This window comes from Galeopterus variegatus, unplaced genomic scaffold (assembly GCF_000696425.1).
Source record: "Galeopterus variegatus unplaced genomic scaffold, G_variegatus-3.0.2 Scaffold912, whole genome shotgun sequence".
Classification (NCBI taxonomy): Eukaryota; Metazoa; Chordata; class Mammalia; order Dermoptera; family Cynocephalidae; genus Galeopterus; species Galeopterus variegatus.
Genome location: NW_007727023.1, coordinates 251,776 through 274,650, shown reverse-complemented (window position 1 = coordinate 274,650; position 22,875 = coordinate 251,776). Strand labels below are relative to the sequence as shown.

The window sequence follows — 22,875 nt, the reverse complement described above, 5'->3', positions numbered from 1 at the left end:
CTTCTCAAAACTGCTTTTGACCTTTTTTTAGAAGTTTTATTTTCACATCTCTAGTATCTTGGTCTTAATGCTGATGTTCTCTACTAAACCTGTTTTCCTAGTTTTTACCCCATGGGGGTTAAACACTCTTTTGTTTATTTCTTTGAAGATGCAGACAGTGGAGGAGATAGCCAGGAAGAGAGTGAGCTGGATGACCAAGAGGAACCCCCATTTGTGCCTCCTTCTGGATACATGATGTATACTGTTCTTCCTGATGGTTCTCCTGTACCCCAGGGTGTGGCCCTGTATGCACCGCCTCCTCCCTTGCCCAACAATAGCCAACCCCTCACCCCTGGCACTGTTGTATATGGCCCACCTCCTGCCGGGGCCCCCATTGTGTATGGGCCTCCACCCCGAAACTTCTCTGTCCCCTTCATCCCCGTGGGAGTACTGCATTGCAACGTCCCAGAACACCATAACCTAGTAAGTGGAAAGACATATGACCCTCTATCCACACTGTTTCCATGGGTGACTGATAAGATATATACTTAATAAGTTGACCTAGGGCCGGCCCTGTGGCGCATTCGGGAGAGTGCGGTGCTTGGGTGCGCAGCGGCGCTCCCGCCACGGGTTCGCATCCTATATAGGGATGGCCTGTGCGCTCACTGGCTGAGCGCGGTGCGGGCAACACCAAGCCAAGGGTTGTGATCCCCTTACCAGTCACAAGACAAAAAAAAAAAATAATAAGTCGACCTATTTGTAAATGTGTGATATCCTGAACGCAAGAAATGGAAGAACTGCATCATGATATTGATTGTCTTTTGCAAGAGAAGAAGGACTTAGAGCATGAAGTAGAAGAATTACATAGAACCATCCGGAAACATCAACAGCAAAAGTATTATTAGCCATTATATTTTTATAGTTCAGATTAATATAATATTAGTTCATTAAGATAACCTAAATTAACACTATCCAATAGAACTTTCTGATCTTGGAAATGCTGTAGATTTCTACTCTCCAAAACAGTAACCACTAGTCAGCCACATGTGGCTAACGGAACTGAGAAACAGAATTTAATTTAATTTTAATTAATTTAATAGCTACATGGTGAGTACCATATTGGACAGTGCAGGTCTAAGTTCTCTTGGCTGATAATCGAAATCAGCTCTTCTTGTAGTTCCTCTTGGAGAGTGGTGCAACCATTCCCCCTCTCCAGTTACCCTAGCTGAAACCTGGCAGGGGTTCTCAACCCCTCCGTTTCCCTCACTCCCCCAGCATCCAGTTGGTCTCCAAGTCCTGCTGACTCTGTATTCAAAGAGTCTCAGACTGGTCCCTTTCTCTCATCTCTGCTGCTCTGGCCTTTAATCAGTCTCATCCTAGGTCATTTTGATAGCTTCTACACTGGTCTTCCATATCTTGTCTTTTTGTCTCCACTCTTCTTGACACGCTGCAGATCTGACTATGCCACTCTGTCACATGACTCTCAGTCCCTTTAGAATATACACCACCCTCCATGATTTGAATCTTGCTTGTCTTGTTTATTCTTCTCTCCCACACACAGTATTTGGTCTGGCCCACTTACTTTCCTGTAGTGTCCCCAAGCACCATGTTTTCTCCTTCCTTCTGCATGTGCTGTCCTTTACCTGAAATGTCTTCTCTGACTCTGTCTTTTAAAACAAGGTTAGGAATCTCCTCTTACACAAGCCTTTCTGTTCTTAGGCACCCACAATTTCAAGGTAGCACTGTTCATAAAATGTTGTGAGGGGCCCAGGAGCTCCTTGAGGGCAGTAGCTGGACCTACATCTCCATGTCCCAGCATCTGCCGTGGTCAGTTAATAAATGCAGCATCTGTTGATTTGGTCAGTTATTTGCAAGCCCATCTTCTGCAGTAGCCCATGAATTATGACAGTTCTCCATTTTTTGTCATTTAATCCAGACTGGCCCAGGCCTCAGGGTGGGAGGGAGGCCTGTGGAGAACACAGAGGTAAGTGAGACATGGTTGCTACCATCTAGGAGCAGACCCGTGACTGACCAGTAGACTTGGCAGTGGAAAGCAAGGGTTACACCCAGAAGAAGATTGGAACTAGATGTTTGAGGGTTGCGGGGGTGGATATATCTATTTTTGTGGGTATGTATATTGGGGGGGAGGTTTTATAGTATGAGGTTTTTTGAGGGGGATGATAGGGAGCAGTAGGATAATCACTTCTTTCCCTAGTTATAAAAGTGTAATAAATGATCAAGGAAATTTGTATAACAGAAAAATGTTCAGGAAAGAAAGTAAAAATTATCTGTATGCCTTCATTTAGAGAGAAATAATCTGTTAACATGTTATATTTATTTTCATATTTTTCTGCCATGCATTCATGGATAGAACCCTTTTCAAATAATTTTGACATGTTAGCTTTGAGTTATTGAATCGTATGTCATACTTTTTGGTTTGCGAAATATTGTCACCATAGTTTTACTCTAGCAAAACAGAATAAATCACAAAGTCAGGTAGTCTTCAGAGCAGCCTGTGAACTGGGCCTTGAAGAATAATTTTGAGGGAATGGATGATTTTTGTGATAGTGGTTTGTTTTATTTTTATACCTCAGAAGAATAGAGGTATCAACATTGTTTTTCCCAACTGCTGACAACATGATAATCTTTGTTATATTTAAAAGGACAAACAAGTCCATCATGCATTTTACATATTATGCATTTATTGCCAGTAATACCACCATATTTAATAAAAAGGTAAACATAGACCATGAACATAATTAGATGTAACTGCCTCTCTTATCCCTTCTCGTATAAAATTTGAAAATAATTGTACTTCTTTTAAGTAGTTAGACTACAATTGTCTACATTTTAAAATCTCTTAATGTGTATATATATATATATGGGTTTTTTTTAGGGACTTCCTTGATGGAAATGTTGAGAGTCTTATGACTGAACTAGAAATAGAAAAATCATTCAAACACCATGAAGATATCATAGATGAGATTGAGTGCATTGAGAAGACCCTTCTGAAACGCCGCTCAGAGCTCAGGGAAGCTGACCGACTCCTGGCAGAGGCTGAGAATGAACTTTCATGCACAAAAGAGAAAGTATGTACTATTGTGGTTTTGGGTGTGAGCTCAGTTTGAGTGAGACGGCTTACTGTCATCTGCATGAAGGATTAGAAAGAGAATATGTGATAAAGACCATAGTGGTCCAAGTCAGACATCCAGGTTCCAGGCTGGACTGCTATTTAAAGAACTGTGAGAATTTGGGCAAGTCACTTAAGTCTCCAAGCTTTGCTTTCCTCATCTGTAAATTCAGGCTAAGAATATGTAGGCTGTTCAGTATGAATGAGATGAAATCCCATATTTAAAACTCCTGAAGTTGTTTAGTTCCCAACACACCCCACTTCCTTATCCTGTATATGTGCTTTTTTTTATTATTTGGGCCCTGATATCTGTGTTTTTTAAATAGGTCAAGCTTATATTCTTATTAAGCTACAACTGACCTCACAAGTCTCACATTTTTCTCCAAGTTGATAATGATATAAAATATTTTTTGGTCTGAGATCGTAATCTTTTTTTTTTTCCTGGCTGGTACAGGGTGAGTTAATATTCTTTAGACTATAACACAGAAGGAAGTTGGGGAGAAAAAGGAGCTACTATTTATTGAGACCCTACTATGGCTACACATTGACTGTTTTATAACACCATGCTCTAACCAACTGAGCTAACTAGCCAGCCCTGACCGTTTTATAAATACTACTTCATTTAACCTTCCTAACAGTCCTGTAAGATGGTGTTAGCTCAGTTTTCAGATGTAGCTCAGAGATGCTTATAACTGACCCAGAGTCACACAGCTAAAGTTTTGCCTCTCTAAGAGCTTTTTCAGTTAGGTGAGAATTCCAGGATGAAAAAAGTCTCTTAGGCATGAACACCTCAGGAACTTCTTTTTTTATATTGTTATTTCAACATGGATCTATTTAAGTTAATAGAAATCAATTACCCAGGAGCTAAAATGAATGAGTTTTGAATTATTCAAGAAATTCTGTAATAGCTTTAATAAGAATGGAAAAAGTCCTCATCTCTTTTCAGATGAGCAGTTCCTTCTGTTTAACGTGTTAGATTACTGTGAGAAAAAATAGGTGTGAGTAGAACTAGAGAAAAAATTATCACTGGTATATTACAGAAAATTGATGAAACTGGTTAGTAGGCAGAGGTAGTAAGTGGACCAAGGCTGATAAGCCTTTTCTCCTTCATCCTCCCAAAACGACTCAGGAAGGCAGCTTGGTGTAAGAAGGACAAGGAGAGAGAGGGAGTAGCTGTGTTTTATAAGGAATGTGCCAGACATGTTAAAACCTGACATAGGGGACAAAAACTACTTAGAAACATGGTCTTCTGGAATGCATAGTGAATTTTGTCCAGTGCTTTCCTGATGAAACTGAAACTATCTAAAATGGAAAGAAGTATGGTTAAATATGTAGCTCTTTGGGAGCTTGCCAACCCTTTCGCATCCACTTTGGATATTTAGTAGTCAAATTTAACATACAGACTTTATAACATACAGATTTTATAACATATCTGACTTTAGTATAATAGCAAAACTTCAGTTTTTTGGCTGAAGTTACTGCTCAACTAAATGCAAACCAAACTCTATTTTTTGATCTTCTTTGACATTGCTTTAAGCCTCTTTTTTTAGGCAGAAAAAGAAACCAAGTTGATTAAAAAAAAAAAAAAAGTCAAGTGTTTTTGCCAAATCTTATATAAAAAGATTTTTAAATATTTTAAAAGTACTTACTATTTATATTTCTCAGCCATAATTAAATTATCAGATTAATGAGTTTTTACTTAACTTGATAATATCTAGAGTACTGCAGTAATCTCTATGAGGAGGGGATCTTGGCAAAATCACTTCATTGCCACTTAATTGGTTAGATAGTTTTAATACAAAAAACAATTATATTACAGATTATTTTTAAATAAAGACTACTTACATAGTTATTCGAAGGAAGTTTCACCACCTCCGAATGACTGTGTTTATTTTTGCATAGCCTTTCTATCTTCGTTGATATATAGTTTTACATAGCTGCTCTACAGTGCTTATCCATTTTTACTTTTTTTCAGCCAACATAATATCATTAACATTCTTCCATGTTGCTACATTGTCATCTTACCATTTTAAAGGCTACACAGTATTCCATTGTGTTAATGCATTATCAATTAATCTATTATTTGTCAAGATTTATATTATTTAAATATACAATGAGCATTTTTATGTAGTCATTCTTTGCTTCTGAATTATTTTCTGAGAATTGGACAAAGTAAAATGACATTTTATGTCTTTCTTTATTGTCTTCTTATTTTCCAAAAGAGTTGTACCAATTTCAGTGCCAATAGCTGTTAGTGAGTATTGTAACTGAGTTGCTTTTAATGACAATTTCTCTTCTAGACAAAAAATGCTGTTGAAAAGTTCACTGATGCCAAGAGAAATTTATTGCAAACTGAGTCAGATGCTGAGGAGTTAGAAAGGAGAGCTCAGGAAACTGCTATTAACCTTGTCAAAGCTGATCAGCAGCTAAGGTATGTGGAATCCCTAAGCCAATGATGTATACAGTGAGATGGATGAGAAGTTGGGTTCTAAGAGGATCATAATCGGTTTATGATAAATAATGCATGTTAAGTCTAAGAGGCTTGGGGGCAATAAAGCGATGTGTTTTAGATTGCTCCAGGCTGATGCAGAGGATTTGGAGCAGCACAAACTCAAGCAAGAAGAAATCTTGAAAGAAATAAACAAAGCTGTAGCAGCAAAAGACTTAGACTTCCAGTGTTTAGACAAGAAAAAGGAAAAACTGACGGAAGAGTAAGTAAGGCTACTATTGGGCTGTGAGGGACTTGTGCTGGAAAATAGCTCTGGGGTTCAGTCTCCTTAGGATCTTCTCTAGTACTGCTGGTGCTTTGTAGGCTTCAGAAACTGCAGAAAGACATTGAGACAGCAGAACACAATGAAGATCACCACCTGCAGGTCCTTAAAGAATCTGAGACCCTCCTTCAGGCCAAGAGAACTGAGCTGGAGAAGCTGAAAAGCCAGGTATCACAATAGATGCCTTCAAAAAAAAAACAACTCAGATTGCTTTAAAACCTATATGTGTTTTATGATTATAAAAGTAATACATGTTTTATTGTAGTAAAGATTAGAGAATACAAAATGAAGGATAAAGAATACGTGAGGCTATATCATAGTGGTTAAGTATAGAGTCCAATTTGAATTTGAATTCCAACTCAATATATTATTGAGTAAAAGAAGTGTCTCAAAACATGGTATCCTCTATGTTTTGAGATCATTTATGTTAAATGTGTTTTTGAACACTTGTGTTAGTATTTTTAGTTAATACCAAAGTACAAAAGTGGTCATCTGATAAAGAGGGAACTATGAGTATTTTCTGTTTTCTTTCTTTTGCATGTCTACCTTGTGTGCTTTTTCTATAAACACATATGCTTTTTCCCTTAAAATTTTAAGTAATTTTTAAATTTAAAAAGTGAATTAAATTTTGAAATCCCTACCTAACTTCCATTGTCAAGGTTGTTGTGGAGTAAGGTATAGATATGAAAATTCTTTGAAAACCATAACTGAGTGATAATCATTATTATTCTATTATTGTTGCTATGATTTGAGTAATTTTTAAGTATGTGAACTCAAGGTTTTTATTAGGCATTTTATGCTTGTACCCCCAGCCTGGCCTTCCTGATTCTTGGGGCTAGGATATTAGCTCCTGATTTTCCTTCAGAACATTTGGCTGAACTAAATAATCCCCAGGTTAGCAGTGAAGGCTGCATAGGATTTATCAAACTTTGCATTCTTCCTTATTCTTTAATATAGGTGACAAGTCAGCAGCAGGAGATGGCTGTCTTGGACAAGCAGTTAGGGCATAAAAAAGAAGAGCTGCATCTACTTCAGGAAAGCATGGTCCAGGCAAAAGCTGACCTCCAGGAAGCTCTGAGACTGGGAGAAACTGAAGTAGCTGAGAAATGTAATCACATTAGGGTATGTTTTTCACCAGGTTTTCATAAGTCTTAGGACAATGCTATAGATTTATTTTGAGGTATTTTCATCAGTTCTCCCCCAAAGAAAATGTAAGTTCCTGGAATCTTACTTCCTCTATAACATCAATTTGGTGTTGTATTATGTATCCATGCTGTGGCTATCATGTTTAGCTCCCCCCATATTGTTTTCTGGATATGCCCCAAATTCTCACACCTCTGTGCTGTTCTCGTACCATTTCTTCTCCGGGAATTCCCTTTTTTCTCTGTCACTAGCCGGATCCCACCCTTTTCTCATGCCCAGCTTCATTCTCTGCCTTTGCAGGAACCAAGTCTGAGTCACCTTTTTTTCTCTACGACACATTGCCTCGCACATAGTAAATGTTACATACACATTTAAATGAAGATGTTACTTTCTTCTATTATACAGAAATATGTTAGTGCAAAATATAGTGCTGTTTTTGACATGAGACAAAAATGAGCTTGTTTTTAAATTATAATGTCTATGAAATAAGACAGTAGCAGAACTGATTTTAAGTAATTTCCATTCATAATTTCAGGGGGGGGGTGACTTTTTTTTTTTAAACACAGGAAGTAAAAGCTCTTCTGGAAGAACTGAGTTTTCAGAAAGGAGAACTGAATGTCCAGATTAGTGAAAAAAAAACTCAACTTGCACTTATAAAGCAGGAAATTGAAAAAGAGGAAGAAAATCTTCAGTTAGTTTTAGGGCAGATGGCTAAACATAAAACTGGTAAGTTTAAAGAAAAACGACCATATAAAGTTTAAGGTTGGAAATGTCTATATTCCAGGTCACAGAAAAAGTACAAATGATGAAATAAACTTCTTTAAAAGTTTAACCTTACTACCAATAAGCAAAGAAAAGCAGATTTTAAAAGGAATATATTATTTTCTGCCATTTGAGTTGATAAGGTTTATTTAAGAACAAAATAATCATATTTATTGCTGACCAGAGTGTGCTAAAAGAAGAGCAATTGCAGACTGTCAATTGAAGTACAGTTTCCAAGTGTTTCAGATCACACCTATTTGAATACACACCGATTGAACCAGTGAGGCCATTTCTGCTGATACAGAGAGGGCAAGCATTTATGTGTATCACAGCAATATTTATAATGACAAAATCTGGAAACAAATGACCAATTTTAAAGCTATATTTTTTAACATTTAATAACATGCAAAAATGCTCGTGAGAACAATGAAAAAATAGGTAAAAATTGAATATGGAGCATAATCTCAATTTTAAAATTGTGTGAGTGTTTATGTGTGCTTCTGGAAGGAAATACATCAGAATGCTATTGTGATCATTAATCATGATCATCAAAATGCTACTATGATCATCTTTGGTGGGATAGTTATGTATTTTCATTTTTTTCTCTTATGCTTTTTTTTTTTGTATTTTCCAAATTTTCTACAGTGAGCAAATATTTTTATAAGAGACAAAAGTTAATATTTAAATATCTATTTCAAAGGACAAAAATTATTATATAAATCTGTCTGTAAAGCTTTTCCTATTTGGTTAATTTTTATTCATATAAAAATGCTCTTAGGTCATTCTTTTATGTGGAGGTAAATGCTTTTTGAATTAGATTTGTTAAATGTTTTTGTTAAAATGTTTTTAACAAATTGAATTATATTTAATAATACTTTTAGAGAGGTTTTTTCTGTAAAAATTTAATTAGTGCCATTAATTCAGCTCAACAGAAATTTTTGATTATCTTGTATTAGTCAATATAGCATTGTTTTCTGTTTCATTTTGTAAATGTTTCCAAGTTCAGTTAATAGCATGGAACACATTTTGTTTCTGTCTGTTAGAACTAAAGAATATTCTGGACATGTTGCAACTAGAAAACAACGAGCTACAAGGTTTGAAGCTACAACATGATCAAAAGGTGTCTGAGTTAGAGAAGACTCAGGTTGAAGTGCTAGAGGTAACAAAAAAAGCAAGCCATTGTACCCTTAGTAAAATATAGTCTTTCTCTTTTAGGATATTTGAGTCCTCTTTTATCTGATTTAGGAGAAACTGGAGTTAGAGAATTTGCAGCAGACATCCCAGCAACAGAGAGGGGAGATAGAGTGGCAGAAGCAGCTCCTCGAGAGGGACAAATGGGAAATAGAGCGAATGACTGCTGAGACACAAACATTACAATCATGTGTTGAGTGTTTGAACAAAGAAAAGGAAGATCTCCAAGAGAAACGTGACAATTGGGAAAAGAAGTTGGCACAAACCCGAAGGTGAGAGCAAAAACAAGCTTGTAGGAGCACTTCTTCAAGTCCAAAGTCCAAAGCTTTGTAAACATACTATAAAAACATTGGAAAGTAGAGAAAAGAAAAAACGCTACAAACTCAGTATCATAATGCAATCCACAGATAGCATTTTTTGGTGAATTTCCTTCTACCTTTTTTTTTTTCGGACAGCTGGGTTTTAAGGGATCCAAACCCTTGACCTTGAGCTCCCAGCCAGCCCCTCCTCGTAGCTTTTTTTTCCACACCAAAAGATTTTTAAAAATAATCTGTTGTGGTTTTTAAGTAAAATAATACATGCTGGAAATAAATGGAGAGATATACCTCATTCATGGATAGGAAAACAATATTGTTAAGATTTTAGATCTCCTCAAATTGATCTATATACTCAAAACAATTATATTCAAAATTCCAGTAGGCTTTTTTGGGGTAGAAATTGACAAGCTGGTTCTAAAATTTGTATGGAAATGCACAGTTGCTAAGAATAGATTTATGTAACTTTTTAGATATGACACCAAAACAATTTTGAAAATTAAGAACAAAAGTTTGGGCTTCTGGTCGGTTAGCTCACTCAGTAGGGTACGGTGCTGATAACACCAAGGTCAAGAGTTTGGATCCCTATATGGTCCAGCTGACCCCCCAGAAAAGTTTAGGGCTAATAAATACTATCTCGTTTCAAGACATAGTATAAAGCCCTGGAATTGATATAAAGATAGACAAATAGATCAATGGAACAGAATAGAAAGTCTAGAAATAAACTCAAACATATGTGATGTGAACAACTAATTCTGACAAAGATACAAAGGCATCTTTATCAGTAGAGAAAAGATGTTTTTTCAAAAAGTGTTGCTGAGGGCCGAGCCCGTGGCGCACTCAGGAGAGTGCAGCGCTGGGAGTGCAGTAGCGCTCCCGCCGTGGGTTTGGATCCTATATAGGGATGACTGGTGCGCTCATAGCGCTAACTGGCTGAGCGCGGTGCGGCTGGCCGGTCTCAAAAAGGACAAAAAAAAAAAAAAAAGTGTTGCTGAAACAAGTGGATATCCAAAACCAAAAAAAATGAACCTTGATCCATACCTCACACTGTATAAAAAAACTAACTTAAATAGAGGAAAACATAAATGTAAAGTGCAAATTATAAAACTTCTAAAAGAAAACTTTTGACCTTGGGTTAGGCAAAAATTTCTAAGGTATGACACCAAAAGCATGATCCATAAATGAATAAATTGATAAAATTGGACTTTATCAAAATTTTAAAAGTCTGCTCCTCAAAAGGCATTGTTAATGTAATGAGAAGACATGTCACAGGTTGGGAGAAAAATGTTTGCAACCATGTATATGCTCAAGGTCTTTTATCCAGAATATATGTATATATACATAAAGAAACCTCAAAACTCAATAATAAGAAAACAACCCAATTTTTAAAATGGGCAAATAATTTAAACAGACATTTTGCCATAGGAGATAATATGGATGGCAGATAAGCACATGAAAAGATGCTCAGCATCATTAATCATTAGAGAAATGCTAATTAAAACCACAATGGGATATCACTACATACCTGTTAAAATGACCATACCAAATGTTAATGAGGAACTTTCATATATGATTGATAAGAATGTAAAAATGTACAACCACTTTAGAAAACAGGTTGGCAATTACTTAAAAATCAAATATCCATCTACTAGAAGATCCAGCCATTCTGTATTTACACTAGAGAAATGAAAGCACATTTCCACACAGAGTGTATAATAATGTTCATAACAGCTTTATTTGTAATAGCTGAAAACTAAAAATGACCCAAATGTCCATCATCTGGTAAATGGATAAACAAATTGTTGTATATTCATACTGTGGAGTACTACTCCGCAATAAAAAGTATTGATACACACAGCAACATGGATAAATCTCAAAGGAATTGTACTGAGTGAAAGAAGCCAAACAAAAACAAGTGCACACCATATGACTCCCTTTATGTATAAGAAAGCATGCTCGTGCATGCCTGTTATGTGCACAAATCCTGTTGTACATATATAATCATGTTTCCTGCTTTTTCACTTATCGTAGGTTAGCAATCCATTTTTGTCAGTCAGATTTTTGGAATTCTGAATGTTATTCATGTTTATAACCATGATTTTTTTTTTTTTTTTTGCCCTTTTTGAGACCGGCCGCACCGCGCTCAGCCAGTGAGCGCTGTGAGCGCACCGGTCATCCCTATATAGGATCTGAACCCGCGGCGGGAGCACTGCCGCACTCCCAGCGCCGCACCCTCCTGAGTGCGCCACGGGCTCGGCCCTATAACCATGATTTTTATAAAACTTAGTGAGTCACTTTTTGAAAAAAAATAACTCCTCTTTAGAAAGCTGATAATAAGATTTCTTTTGAAAATGCATTAAAATGTCCAAAATTTTGTTAAGATTTATGATCATTCAGACTTTCCGTAACTGTGCATTATAAAAGGGTTACACTATTCCTCTGTCATCTTGTGTGTGTGCTTGACTATGTTATATTTGACAGTCTGATTTATTCTCTGTGAGGTAGGGTTTTAGCAGCTACAGAAGAAAATAGCAAAATGGAACAATCAAATTTAGAAAAGTTGGAATTGAATGTCAGAAAACTGCAGCAGGAACTAGACCAACTAAACAGAGACAAGCTCTCACTACATGATGACATTTCTGCAATGCAGCAGCAGCTACAAGGTATGATGCAGCAGAACAGTAAAGATGTGATTTTTTTTTCCTTTTTGTTAGAGTCTTCATTTAATTGTTTGATTTTTCTTATTGCAGAAGTAATTCAGGCTAATGGGCATGGGTTCTTTTTAAAATTAGATTGTGGTAATGGTTGCACAATTTTGTGAATATACGAAAAGCCTTTGAATTGTATACTTTAAATAGGACACACATGATATATGAATTTTATCTCAATAAAGCTGTTTAAAAAATTCATGCTTTTTAAAGAACAATTAAAAAATATAGCAAAAAGATGAAGTAAAACCTGGCTGGTTAGCTTAGCTGTTTAGAGCACAGACTTATAACACCAAGGTCATGGGTTTGGATACAGGGGGATACAGGCCAGCTTCAAAGAAAACAACAACAACAAAACGAAATAAAAATTACTATTGACCTTACACCTCAGAGATAATTTCTGTGAACAGTTTTGTGAATATCCTTCTAGATTTTTCCTGGGGTGTGTTTGTGTGTGCATGCATGTAGTTTTAAAAACAAAAATAAAGATGCAAAAAAATGAAGATATTTTTTATTACCAAACCTTTAGAAATATTCATGATGATTTATTTAGGAGAGATTGCTAAGTAATTCTAGCTAAGAAATGTATTTGTTGAGCATTAACTATGTCCTAAGCATGATGCATGAGATAGAAACTGTTATTTTACCCATTTACAGATAAGGAAACTGAAGCTTAATTTTCTTGGGACTTGCTTAAGTGAAAAGTGACTTGCTCAAGGCCACATAGCTAGAAATTGACAAAGCCAGTATAGATATAAATTTACTCCCAAATTGCCTTCCTGAAAAACCATCTAAATTTACATTTCTACCAGCAATGTAGAAGGTACCTGTTTTTAAGCCATGCACCTCACCAACATTAAATATTACCTGTAAATTTTACTGTGAGGTTTTGAACATGAAAGTCTTTAGAAACCTGGGCTTCAATCTCACATCTGGGTTGTGCATGTAACTCTATCTTTTGGCCTTTAATAAGATTATGTGGCGTAGTCATACATGTAACAGAAATAAGTTTAAATTGACTTCTACTCTGCTTTTTTTGGGGGGGCTGGTGGGAATCTGTAAAATACATATGTATGCATTTTTTATTTTATGAAAATGTTATTTCCGTAGAAAAACAGGAAGCAGTAAACTCACTACGGGAGGAACTAGCTAATGTTCAAGACCATTTGAACCTAGCAAAACAGGTAAGGTTAACAAATGTAATCTTCTAGTAGTATCCTGAAGGCATGCAGCCAACTGGTTGAAATAACAAAAAAAATCAAGTAGGCTGTTCCTTTTCGTACAGCAGGTCCCACAGGGCCATTGACATAACAGTCATAACATAAATAAAAATTTTGGTGCAGAGCAGTGGTTTTCTAATTTAGCCCTAGAACTCTTGATTCAAACAAAGATTTCCTCAAGGCTAGTAAGTAGGGTGGTTACTAGAGCAGAGCTCAACAGCAGTCCCTCAGCTGCCCCCCTAGGGGCTTCAGGACCATCTTTTTATCCATGGGCCATCTTTTATCCATGGCACAGATGACAGCTCCAAAGGCTGGGCTTGGATCTGATTACTCTGAGCCACAGAGTGACCACCAGATCTGGGCCTGTCTGTCAGATTTTGAATATAGCAGTTTCGTCACTTCTTAAAGGTACTTCAGTGTCCTGTGAGAATAATGCTATAGTCTGAATTTCAAAGAACCTCAAACAAGTTCTGGGCCTCAGTTTCCACTATGTAAATTAGGAATTCAATTAGGCATCTAAATTCTCTTCCTTTTACATTTAGGATTCTGTGTTTCTAAGACATATAAAATTTAAAATCAAAGTCGTCTGTCTTTTAAAAAATCTTACCCAGGTTCTTATGAATATTTTCTGTTAGAAATATAGTTAACTTTTTCAAAAAAATGTTTAGTTTGGGTTTCTTAAAGTACTTACTATTTTCTGAGTTTTTGAACCTATATAAATATTTCAGATAATAACAAAACAAAAATTTTTATTTGTTATGATTGTGTTATGTCAATGGCCCTGTGGGACCTGCTTGTATGAAAACGAACCAGCCTACTTGGTTTTTTTGTTATTTAGGTTGACTTTAGGTTCATTTTCAACAAGAATTAAGCCTTATATACCATTTTTCTTAATCTTCTAAACAACCCTGTGAGGTGGGTGTTGTTTATTCCAGCTCACTGACAAAGGAGCTAGATAAAGCTCGGAGGAACCGAGTCGCCTCTTCCTGAGGTTTTGACATCTTTTGTCTTCTTATTTTTTAGGTACTAAAAAGAGGAGAGCCAATAATTAGATTGATTTCTGGGTATCTTTCTATAAGTTTGTTGAGATAATAAAGGATATGGAACTTTTATCCTTCTCATTTTGTCAGCCTTAGTAGATACTAGATTGGCACTGGCCACCTTTAGTAAAGATGGCTTTGTTAGTAGTCTCAATTTGTTCTTTCACATAAAGGACCTGCTTCACACCACCAAGCGTCAGGATGTACTGCTTAGTGAGCAGACCCGGCTCCAGAAGGACATCAGTGAATGGATAAAGAGGTTTGAAAACTGTCAGAAAGAAGGGGAGACAAAACAACAACAACTTCAAGTGCTTCAGACTGAGATCGAAGAAAGCAAGGTCAAACTAGCCCAACAAGAAATGGTAGTATACATATATGATTTTATATAAAAGGAAGCATTTTGTTACTTGTATGAGCTTTCCCCACTCCAGCAGAAAGCTGCTGAGACTTATCCCCCAAGGGACTATGTGTTGTTTAACTGCCCTATGTAACCAGGGTGGCTTTTACACCATCTTTGTGACTCTTGGGATTAATTTTTATGGACCATTAAAATCATAGAATGTTAGTCCTATAAAGAATCATAATGGCCACATGCCATTTGCTGCTTCAATCCTCTCCTCATCTGCTGGCCAGATCGTTTCCCAGTCCCTGCTTGACCACCATTGTAAAGGAACTAACTTTGTTCTCCCGTGAGCTGTTTTCTACTTCCTGTTAAACTGGAATCTGTCTAGTGTCCATGAAGTTTTCCTCATTTGGGACACTGAGTATTTGTTATTTTAAAACTAACTAAGGTTATTCTCTATTAAGATGTCTCAGAGATTCCAGAGAGAGAGAGAAAGTGAAGAAAAAAAATTAGAAGCCAGCAAAGTGAAACTGAAGGAGCAGCAGCAACAGCTGGAAAAAGAATTAACAGACCAGAAAAGCAAACTGGACCAGGTGCTCAAAAAGCTGTTGGTGGCTGAAGAGCGTGTCAGGACTCTGCAGGAAGAAGAGAGGTGGGGTGAAACGCTGGAGAAGACACTGTCCCAAACCAGTATGTATTCTGGAACATTGCACTGGGGATGAGAGATGGGGGGCAGGGGTTAGCTCTGATGGTTGTCTTGTAAATTGTATAAAGGAGACCCAAGCCCCAGACAGAGCCCAGGAAAGAGGCAAGAGAAGCAAGGCAGGCAGTATGATATCCCTGTGAGAGGTGAGAAAACAGGCTCAAAGAGACAGAAGAAACTTGTATCTTTACATAGAAGAGATTTGATCCTGAGACTAACTAGCAAGTCTTTTTCCTTCACCAAATTGCCTCTTTGGAGAACGCTATATCAAGAAACTGGAACATTCAGGCAAAGAAGGTCTAATAGAAACTCTAAAGTACATTATTTATGAGCTTTGGGAATAATGATCCATTTCATCTCAGCTAGTCAAAAAAATATTAACAATTCCACTTCTGTCCAGATTTGACATAATGAATGGTACCAGAATCCCGGTTTCCTTTTGGGTCAGTTTGCTCTCTTTTGAAACATATAAACAAAGTTGACATGGGAATCCAGAGTAAATTATTATTCTCACATCAATAAATGGTTTTTCTCTTTCTTAGACTGCAGAGTTTAATAATGCTCAGAAAATGTTATGGATTTGGGGATCTGAAAGGGTTATTACAACTTTTTCACTGGTAATGCTTGATATACCCAGACCTAATATTTCATTATGAAAACGAAACTAAACAAATATGCTGAGTTCTGACCATGCTAGAGGTATTGAAAAGCAAAATCTGGGCAGGCTAATAAGAAAAAACTCTTTTTTGGGGGTGGGGTGGGGGGCTGGCCAGTATGGGGATCCAAACCCTTGACCTTAGTGTTATAGCACCGTGTTCTAACCAACTGAGCTAACCGGCCAGCCCCCAGAAAAAAAGTTTTTATTTTTTAAAAGATGACCAGTAAGAGGATCTTAACCCTTGACTTGGTGTTGTCAGCACCATGCTAATCCATTGAGCTAACTGGCCCTCCCTATATGGGATCCGAACCCGTGGCCTTGGTGTTACCAGCACTATACTCTCCTGAGTGAGGCACGGGCCAGTCCCTGAAAAAAATTTTTAAATGTCCCTTTTATTTATAAGCATTATTTGATGAGTACTCACTGTGTACCACGTGTTTGCATGTAGTGAGATTCCAGTTGAACACCAGGAAATAAGTTCCTTGTCTACAAAAAGGGGCTCATGCTAGTGTACGAACCAGCTCCAAATCCTGTGCTATGTCCAGTGTACCACCTCCTATGGTGGAAGAAGTACTGGTGTGCCTCCCTTTATTAAAATCAAGGTTTATAAAAAACATTTCAGCAGTCTGTTCCATGTTCCCTGCACCTCAGGGTTGCTGCTGTGTTTTCTCTCATTAGTCTCAAAGACTTGAAAGGGAAAATGGTAGCTGTCTGTCATTTTGGGATCAATTCCTCCAGGAACCAGTTATTTCAGGAGACACCCTTATCTGGGCCTTTGGCATACGTCAGGGTAGGCTTGCAAGACTTGATAATGGAGGAAAACACCTGAGTAGGTGGCATGTCACCATTAGGCAGTCTGCTCACGAGGAAAGGAAAGCTCTGCCCACAGCCAGCCCAGGGCCTCTGCCTAAACCTACTAAAAATGCTTATTTCAGAACGGCAACTTTCAGAGCGGGAACAGCAATTAATTGAAAAGTCAAGTGAGCTGCTGACTCTCCAGAAAGAGACAGACTCTATCAGGGCAGACTTCAGCCTGCTGCGGAACCAGTTCTTGACAGAAAGAAAGAAGGCCGAGAAGCAGGTGGCCAGCCTGAAGGAAGCGCTTAAAATCCAGCGGAGTCAGCTAGAGAAAAACCTTCTTGTGAGTACCTGCTGCCCTGGCAATTTATGAGGAAATGATACATTTAAATTTTTAAACTGCAACACTGCTGCAATGTAGAGAAAATAAATTACCCATCAACCCGGGCCCTAATCCAGCTGTTGTTATTGGTGTTTTTATGCATCATTTGCTCTTGATTTGTTCTGATGGTAAGTTTTGCCTGAGACTGGGCTGCAGCCCCAGAGGAACTCTATCTGCCTGGCTGGGGAGACCGTCCTGTGAACAGACAGTGTCAGCTCAAAGTAGCACTTCTGCTAGCAAGCCTCTGCTCACACCTCCACTGGCAGGTGATAATCAGAGGAAGGTTGGAGAAGGCTTCTGCAGCCATTTTTATGTAGCTGCAGTCAGGTGCTTACAAATTTTTCTCATCCTGCCCTTTTCAGTCAATATTAGCTTTAATCATTATTCTAAAACCAGGAAGCTCAGTCTACCATGCTTTTATCTCTGAAATAAATGTGGGTGGTGACAGATACTTCAGAACCATTTATGGTGGGGGGAGATAGGTCAGCAGCAATGGGGCTGTCACAGGAATGTATTCTTCTATCACCCACTGGAGGATTAATGGAGTCCTGTGTGTGAAAGGAACTTTTAAACCATGTGTATTTCCCAAAGGGTGATACACTTACAACTAGTGACAAGCAAGATGATTGTAAAGATAGAATATAGATACGTAAAATGTAATCTTCCCAGTAACCCTCTGATGGTGGGTATTATTGTTCCCCTTTTATAGATAATTAATGGAGGCTCAGAAAGGGAAAGTAACTTAATATCAAAGGTAATGCAGATCTGGGATTCAGACTTTGGCACATATGTACCAAATAGACTCTGACACGTATGTACTTCCAGCTATACTATACCTGTCCAGAAAAGGCAGAATTATCCCCATTTCACAGCTAGAAAAGCTGAAATGAAGTTACAGAGATACTGAGTGTATAAGCCAGTAACCCACACCTCCATGTCTTGGACCACAGAGTCATTTTCCTCCTCCTGTGCTAGGAGCAAAAGCAGGAGAACAGCTGCATGCAGAAGGAAATGGCCTCCATCGAACTGGTCGCCCAGGACAACCATGAGCGGGCCAGGCGCCTGATGCAGGAGCTCACCCAGATGCAGCACGAGTACATGGAGCTCAAGAAACAGGTGTGTGCCAGGAACCCCAGCTGGCCAGCCTGGCAGAGGACTCAGTAAGCACTCCTAATCCCTGCAGGCCTCAAACAGATTGTAATGTTTTTAATATCTCTTTTAAGAGAAATATTTCTTTTTTTTTTTGGTGGCTGGCCGGTAAGGGAATCTGAACCCTTGACGTTGATTTTATCAGCACTGCACTGTAACCAAGTGAGCTAGAGAAATATTTCTTTATGGAAATTGTGAAAAGCTCTAACTCCAGAGAGATTAACTTCTGTGGAATAATTCACCTTCAAGGAACACTATGCACATGTTCTTCTAAATGGAGGCTGCTCCAATCAAAATGCTTAATAAAACTATTTACTTGGTAGCTTATGATATTTAAGTATTTGAAAAATCATGTTTTTACTGTTCTTAGAAGTTGTTATTTGTATATCTTTAAATACGTGACACATTAAACAGCTCAAGTCCCAAACTTTATGCAATGGTATTGACTCAGATTCACTCTTTAGATGGCAAACCAAAAAGATTTGGAGAAAAGACAAATGGAAATCAGTGATGCAATGAGGACACTTAAATCTGAGGTGAAAGATGAAATCAGAACCAGCCTGAAGAATCTCAACCAGTTTCTTCCAGAACTACCAGCTGATCTAGAAGCTATTTTGGAAAGAGACGAAAACCTAGAAGGAGATTTGGAAAGCTTGAAAGAGAACTTTCCTTTCACCGTGAATGAAAGACCTTTTGAAGAAAAACTGAACTTTTCCCAAGTTCACATAATGGTAGGGGCTTATCCTGCTATTCTCTGTGCTTCACAGGATAGTTTGGTTCACACCTTCTCCAGTTAAACTAAAAAACAGATTTGGGGGTGCTGGGGTAGGAGGAGGGGAAGGCTGATTGGTTCCCAGTTGTAGTACTTGGAGACTCACTGATGTCTTTTCCCTCTGAAAAAGGATGAGCACTGGCGTGGAGAAGCACTCCGAGAGAGACTGCGGCACCGTGAAGATCGACTCAAGGTTGCCTTTAAAAAAAAAAAAATGAGATCCTTGGCACGTTGGAGAAAGTGGGGGAAATTTCTTACATTCACATGCCGCTCTCACATTAACTCTGTTGCAGTACTCCTAGCAGTTTTATAGATTACATGGTTGAGCTCAAAGAAGCTGGCAACACAAAGTAAATGACATCAGTGTTCAAAACCATGAATTCTGGTGTGAAGTCCAATGTTCTTTAACCTATGTAATGCTGCTGTACCTCAACTAAAACCGACAGAACCTAAGTATTTGGAACAGGAAATAGAGACATAATGACACAAAAAGGACATCACAGGCCAGTGGCTGGGAGAAAGATTGAGAATACTGGAAAAGTAGGCTTGAGTGTCAGATAAGGAGTGTGGCTCAAAACATGTTATGTTTGAAGGCCCTGGGAGACGTCCAGAAAAGGATACCTATCTTTAGGCAGCTGAAAATAGGAGTTTAGGACTCAACGATCAGTGTTGACCTGAAGATTTTGGGCTTAAGAGTATAGGTGGGAGCTGAAGAGTCCGTATAGGTGATTGAAGTCGAAAAGAGGATAGGATACGTCTTTGGGGAATGGCTACGGAGACAGCGTGGGCTGAGAGGGAGCTGTGCTGCAGTATCGAGTAAGCAGAGCTGTGACGTCCAGTGATGGTCTCCATCCACGTGTGGTTAAATTTTAATTGCTAAAAATTAATTTCTTAAGTTGCCACATTTCAAGTGCTCAATAGCCTTGTGTCTAGTGGTTAGTATATTCACAGCCCGATACAGAACATTCCCATCATTGTAGAAAGTTCTGTTGGACAGTGGTGCTATAGACTTTGAATCATTTCAAGATTACAGCATAGGGGAAAGCTGGAAAGTAGTCTAGTGTTGAGGATTAAATAAAGACGAAACACTGAAGATATCAAGTATAAACTAGTCTTTTAAGTCTTGGCAGACAAGGAAGAGAGAGATGAGGCAGTAATTTATTGGGAAAGCAGGGGATGCCAAAATCCTAAAATCCTAAGTACTGTTATAGTAGAAGGAAGGGGCTGAGTAAAAGGCCCAGTCAATTACAACACAGAGTGGTCAGTTTATTCACTCAGATTTTCCATCTGGCACCTCCTACAATTTTTTTTAAGTACAAGAACATTTTCAGCAGCAATTCCTACTTTGTTGCATTGGCCTGTCAAATGTTTAACATGGGGAACTCGGTAATAGTTCTGGTACATTTCTTCTATGTAAAACCCTAAATGTTATCGTAACACTTTGCAGGCCCAACTTCGACACTGTATGTCCAAGCAAGCAGAAGTATTAATTAAAGGAAAGCGGCAGACAGAGGGCACTTTACACAGTTTGAGGAGGCAAGTCGATGCTTTAGGGGAATTGGTTACAAGCACCTCTGCAGATTCAACATCGTCACCCAGTCTGTCTCAGCGGGACTCTTCCCTTACGGAGGATTCTCAACTTGGACAAAGTCAGGTAAAGAGGAAACTCTTAACAAACGGTTTAATATGTTACATGGAAAATACTTGAAAGCTTTAAAGTACATAATCTAGAAGAGATTTAAGGATATAAATGCCACCTTCTACTTCTGAAAAGCTTGTCTTAGCAAAGACTTTTTTGTGGTACTTGGGAAAATTGGAATCAGCTGGTTGGTAGATAAAGAGGATAAGCTGATGGCTTAGGAAATAGGAGATTGGATGACCTGGTAGGAATGTAGTTAATTCTAACTATTAATATCTTCCACTTCTGGATTTCCTCATTTTCTGTTCAGTCAATGTAAAGAGCTCAGACCTGAGGCCAGTTTGAGTCCTAGTTTAGTATGTCTGTCTCCCTGTGTCTTGGGGAAGGATAGACTGTGCCTACAGTTATTCCTCAGCACAAAATTTGAATGCAGACCTCAACTCAGAGTCTGTAAAAAACCCTAAATTTCACAAAGGTTTTCTGTGAGACTTAGATAAGGGTAATAATCATTTAGGAGGAACGTGAAATATACTCATGGAAATAGTAAATAGTAACACAGTATAAGTAACAGAGACAGGTAATAGCTTCTATTTTTGAGTGCCTACTGTGTGCACATACTTAACACTTTACACATATTATCTCTTCTACGTTCTAGGAGGTAGAAATTATCCCTTTACACAGATAAAGAAACCGAATAAAATGATAAGTGACTTGGTCAAGGATGTAGCAAAGGACAAAACCAGGACACACCCCATAGTAGTGTACTGTAATGATTGAACCACAAGGAGCCTTCAAGGACAGTTGCCTCTTTAATAGGCCTAAGGTCAGCAAGTGACTTACCTAGGTCACATGCTAATTAGCAGCAGAGTCAAAATTTGAATATGAGCACCATAACACCTTCTGTGGTAGGACCCAAGTCAGGTAAAGGCCAAAACCATCAGGGTCCCAGGCAGGGAGGGCTTAAGGAGGAGCATGAGAGGCGCTGGGCACTGAAAAATAGGTGTGCTTTTGGAGGTAGGAGAGCGCGTAATAGAAGAGTATATAGGGGTTTAAAAGCCATGTTCAATTGTCAGCTCAATGTGGAAGCAGAACAGCTCAGGTGCTTTTAAGGCAAGAAAATAACGGCAAGTGTTAGAGTCACAATGGGCAGGGGTGAGATAGAATTGTTTAGAAGTCTGGGGTTGTAATGCAGGCCTATGTGGGACAAAAACTTAAAACTAGGTTAAAGTTAGGGGCTGGCTTCGGAGCCTAACATTTTATCTCCCTTCTTTTCAGAGAACTTGGAAAGATCTACAAGGTCCATCAGAACCAGTAAACAACTACTGACACTGATGCCATTCCCAGCTTCCTGCTCACAGGGTACATTATAAAGAGATCTTTTAATTAGCACTTCCAATAGGAAGAGCTCAAATTCTAGCACTTATGAAAAATAACCTTTTTATAAGGTCCATCAGAACCAGTAAACAACTACTGACACTGATGCCATTCCCAGCTTCCTGCTCACGGGGTACATTATAAAGAGATCTTTTAATTAGCACTTCCAATAGGAAGAGCTCAAATTCTAGCACTTATGAAAAATAACCTTTTTATCTTTATCTCATGATTTTGCACAGTGGTTCATCTTAAAACATTTTTTCAGAGGTACTCAAATATATTTTTAACTATTAGTCATCATGCTATCATTTAGTTGTTAATTTGTTAAGACTGTTCTTATTGCTTCAAGAATTTAATTCATCCTTTCTTTTTGTCTTATTGTAGGAAAAGGATGTCTCAGCAAGATAAGGAATAGTCTTACATAAATATATCTGAGGAATAACCTCCACTACCTCACTAACTTCATAATTGGAATGCCACTTGTTGCTTCAAGAATTTAATTCATCCTTTCTTTTTGTCTTATTGTAGGAAAAGGATGTCTCAGCCAGATAAGGAATAGTCTTACATAAATATATCTGAGGAATAACCTCCACTACCTCACTAACTTCATAATTGGAATGCCACTTAGCTTATATCAAGATCCAGTGAATTCAGATGCTGAAACTCCCCTGTAGTTATTTTGCTTGTACCACTAATGCCAAGGTTTTTGTAAATCACTTGTACAGTTTAAACCAGCATCCTAGGTGTCTGAGGGTTTGGGTTTGTTTGTTTTTTTTGTCTTTGGAATGTGTTTCTATAA

At 38.0% G+C, this 22,875-nt stretch overlaps 1 protein-coding gene across 1 annotated transcript in view; it reads left to right on the top strand.

Annotated features, from left to right (window-relative positions):
• CNTRL (centriolin) overlaps positions 1-22,553 on the top strand; it is an 86,261-nt gene extending 63,708 nt beyond the window's left edge. Inside the window, 21 exon segments of the mRNA XM_008573376.1 lie at positions 149-497; positions 707-874; positions 2,876-3,068; positions 5,410-5,540; positions 5,680-5,820; positions 5,922-6,048; positions 6,838-7,002; positions 7,590-7,749; positions 8,829-8,944; positions 9,031-9,248; positions 11,796-11,953; positions 13,109-13,182; positions 14,432-14,620; positions 15,066-15,291; positions 16,898-17,103; positions 18,118-18,258; positions 18,756-19,022; positions 19,194-19,256; positions 20,511-20,717; positions 21,978-22,061; positions 22,461-22,553. Of these exon segments, the coding sequence (XP_008571598.1) occupies positions 149-497; positions 707-874; positions 2,876-3,068; positions 5,410-5,540; positions 5,680-5,820; positions 5,922-6,048; positions 6,838-7,002; positions 7,590-7,749; positions 8,829-8,944; positions 9,031-9,248; positions 11,796-11,953; positions 13,109-13,182; positions 14,432-14,620; positions 15,066-15,291; positions 16,898-17,103; positions 18,118-18,258; positions 18,756-19,022; positions 19,194-19,256; positions 20,511-20,717; positions 21,978-22,028 (3,350 nt within the window). The 3' untranslated portion in view covers positions 22,029-22,061; positions 22,461-22,553.
• The last annotated feature ends 322 nt before the right edge of the window (positions 22,554-22,875 follow it).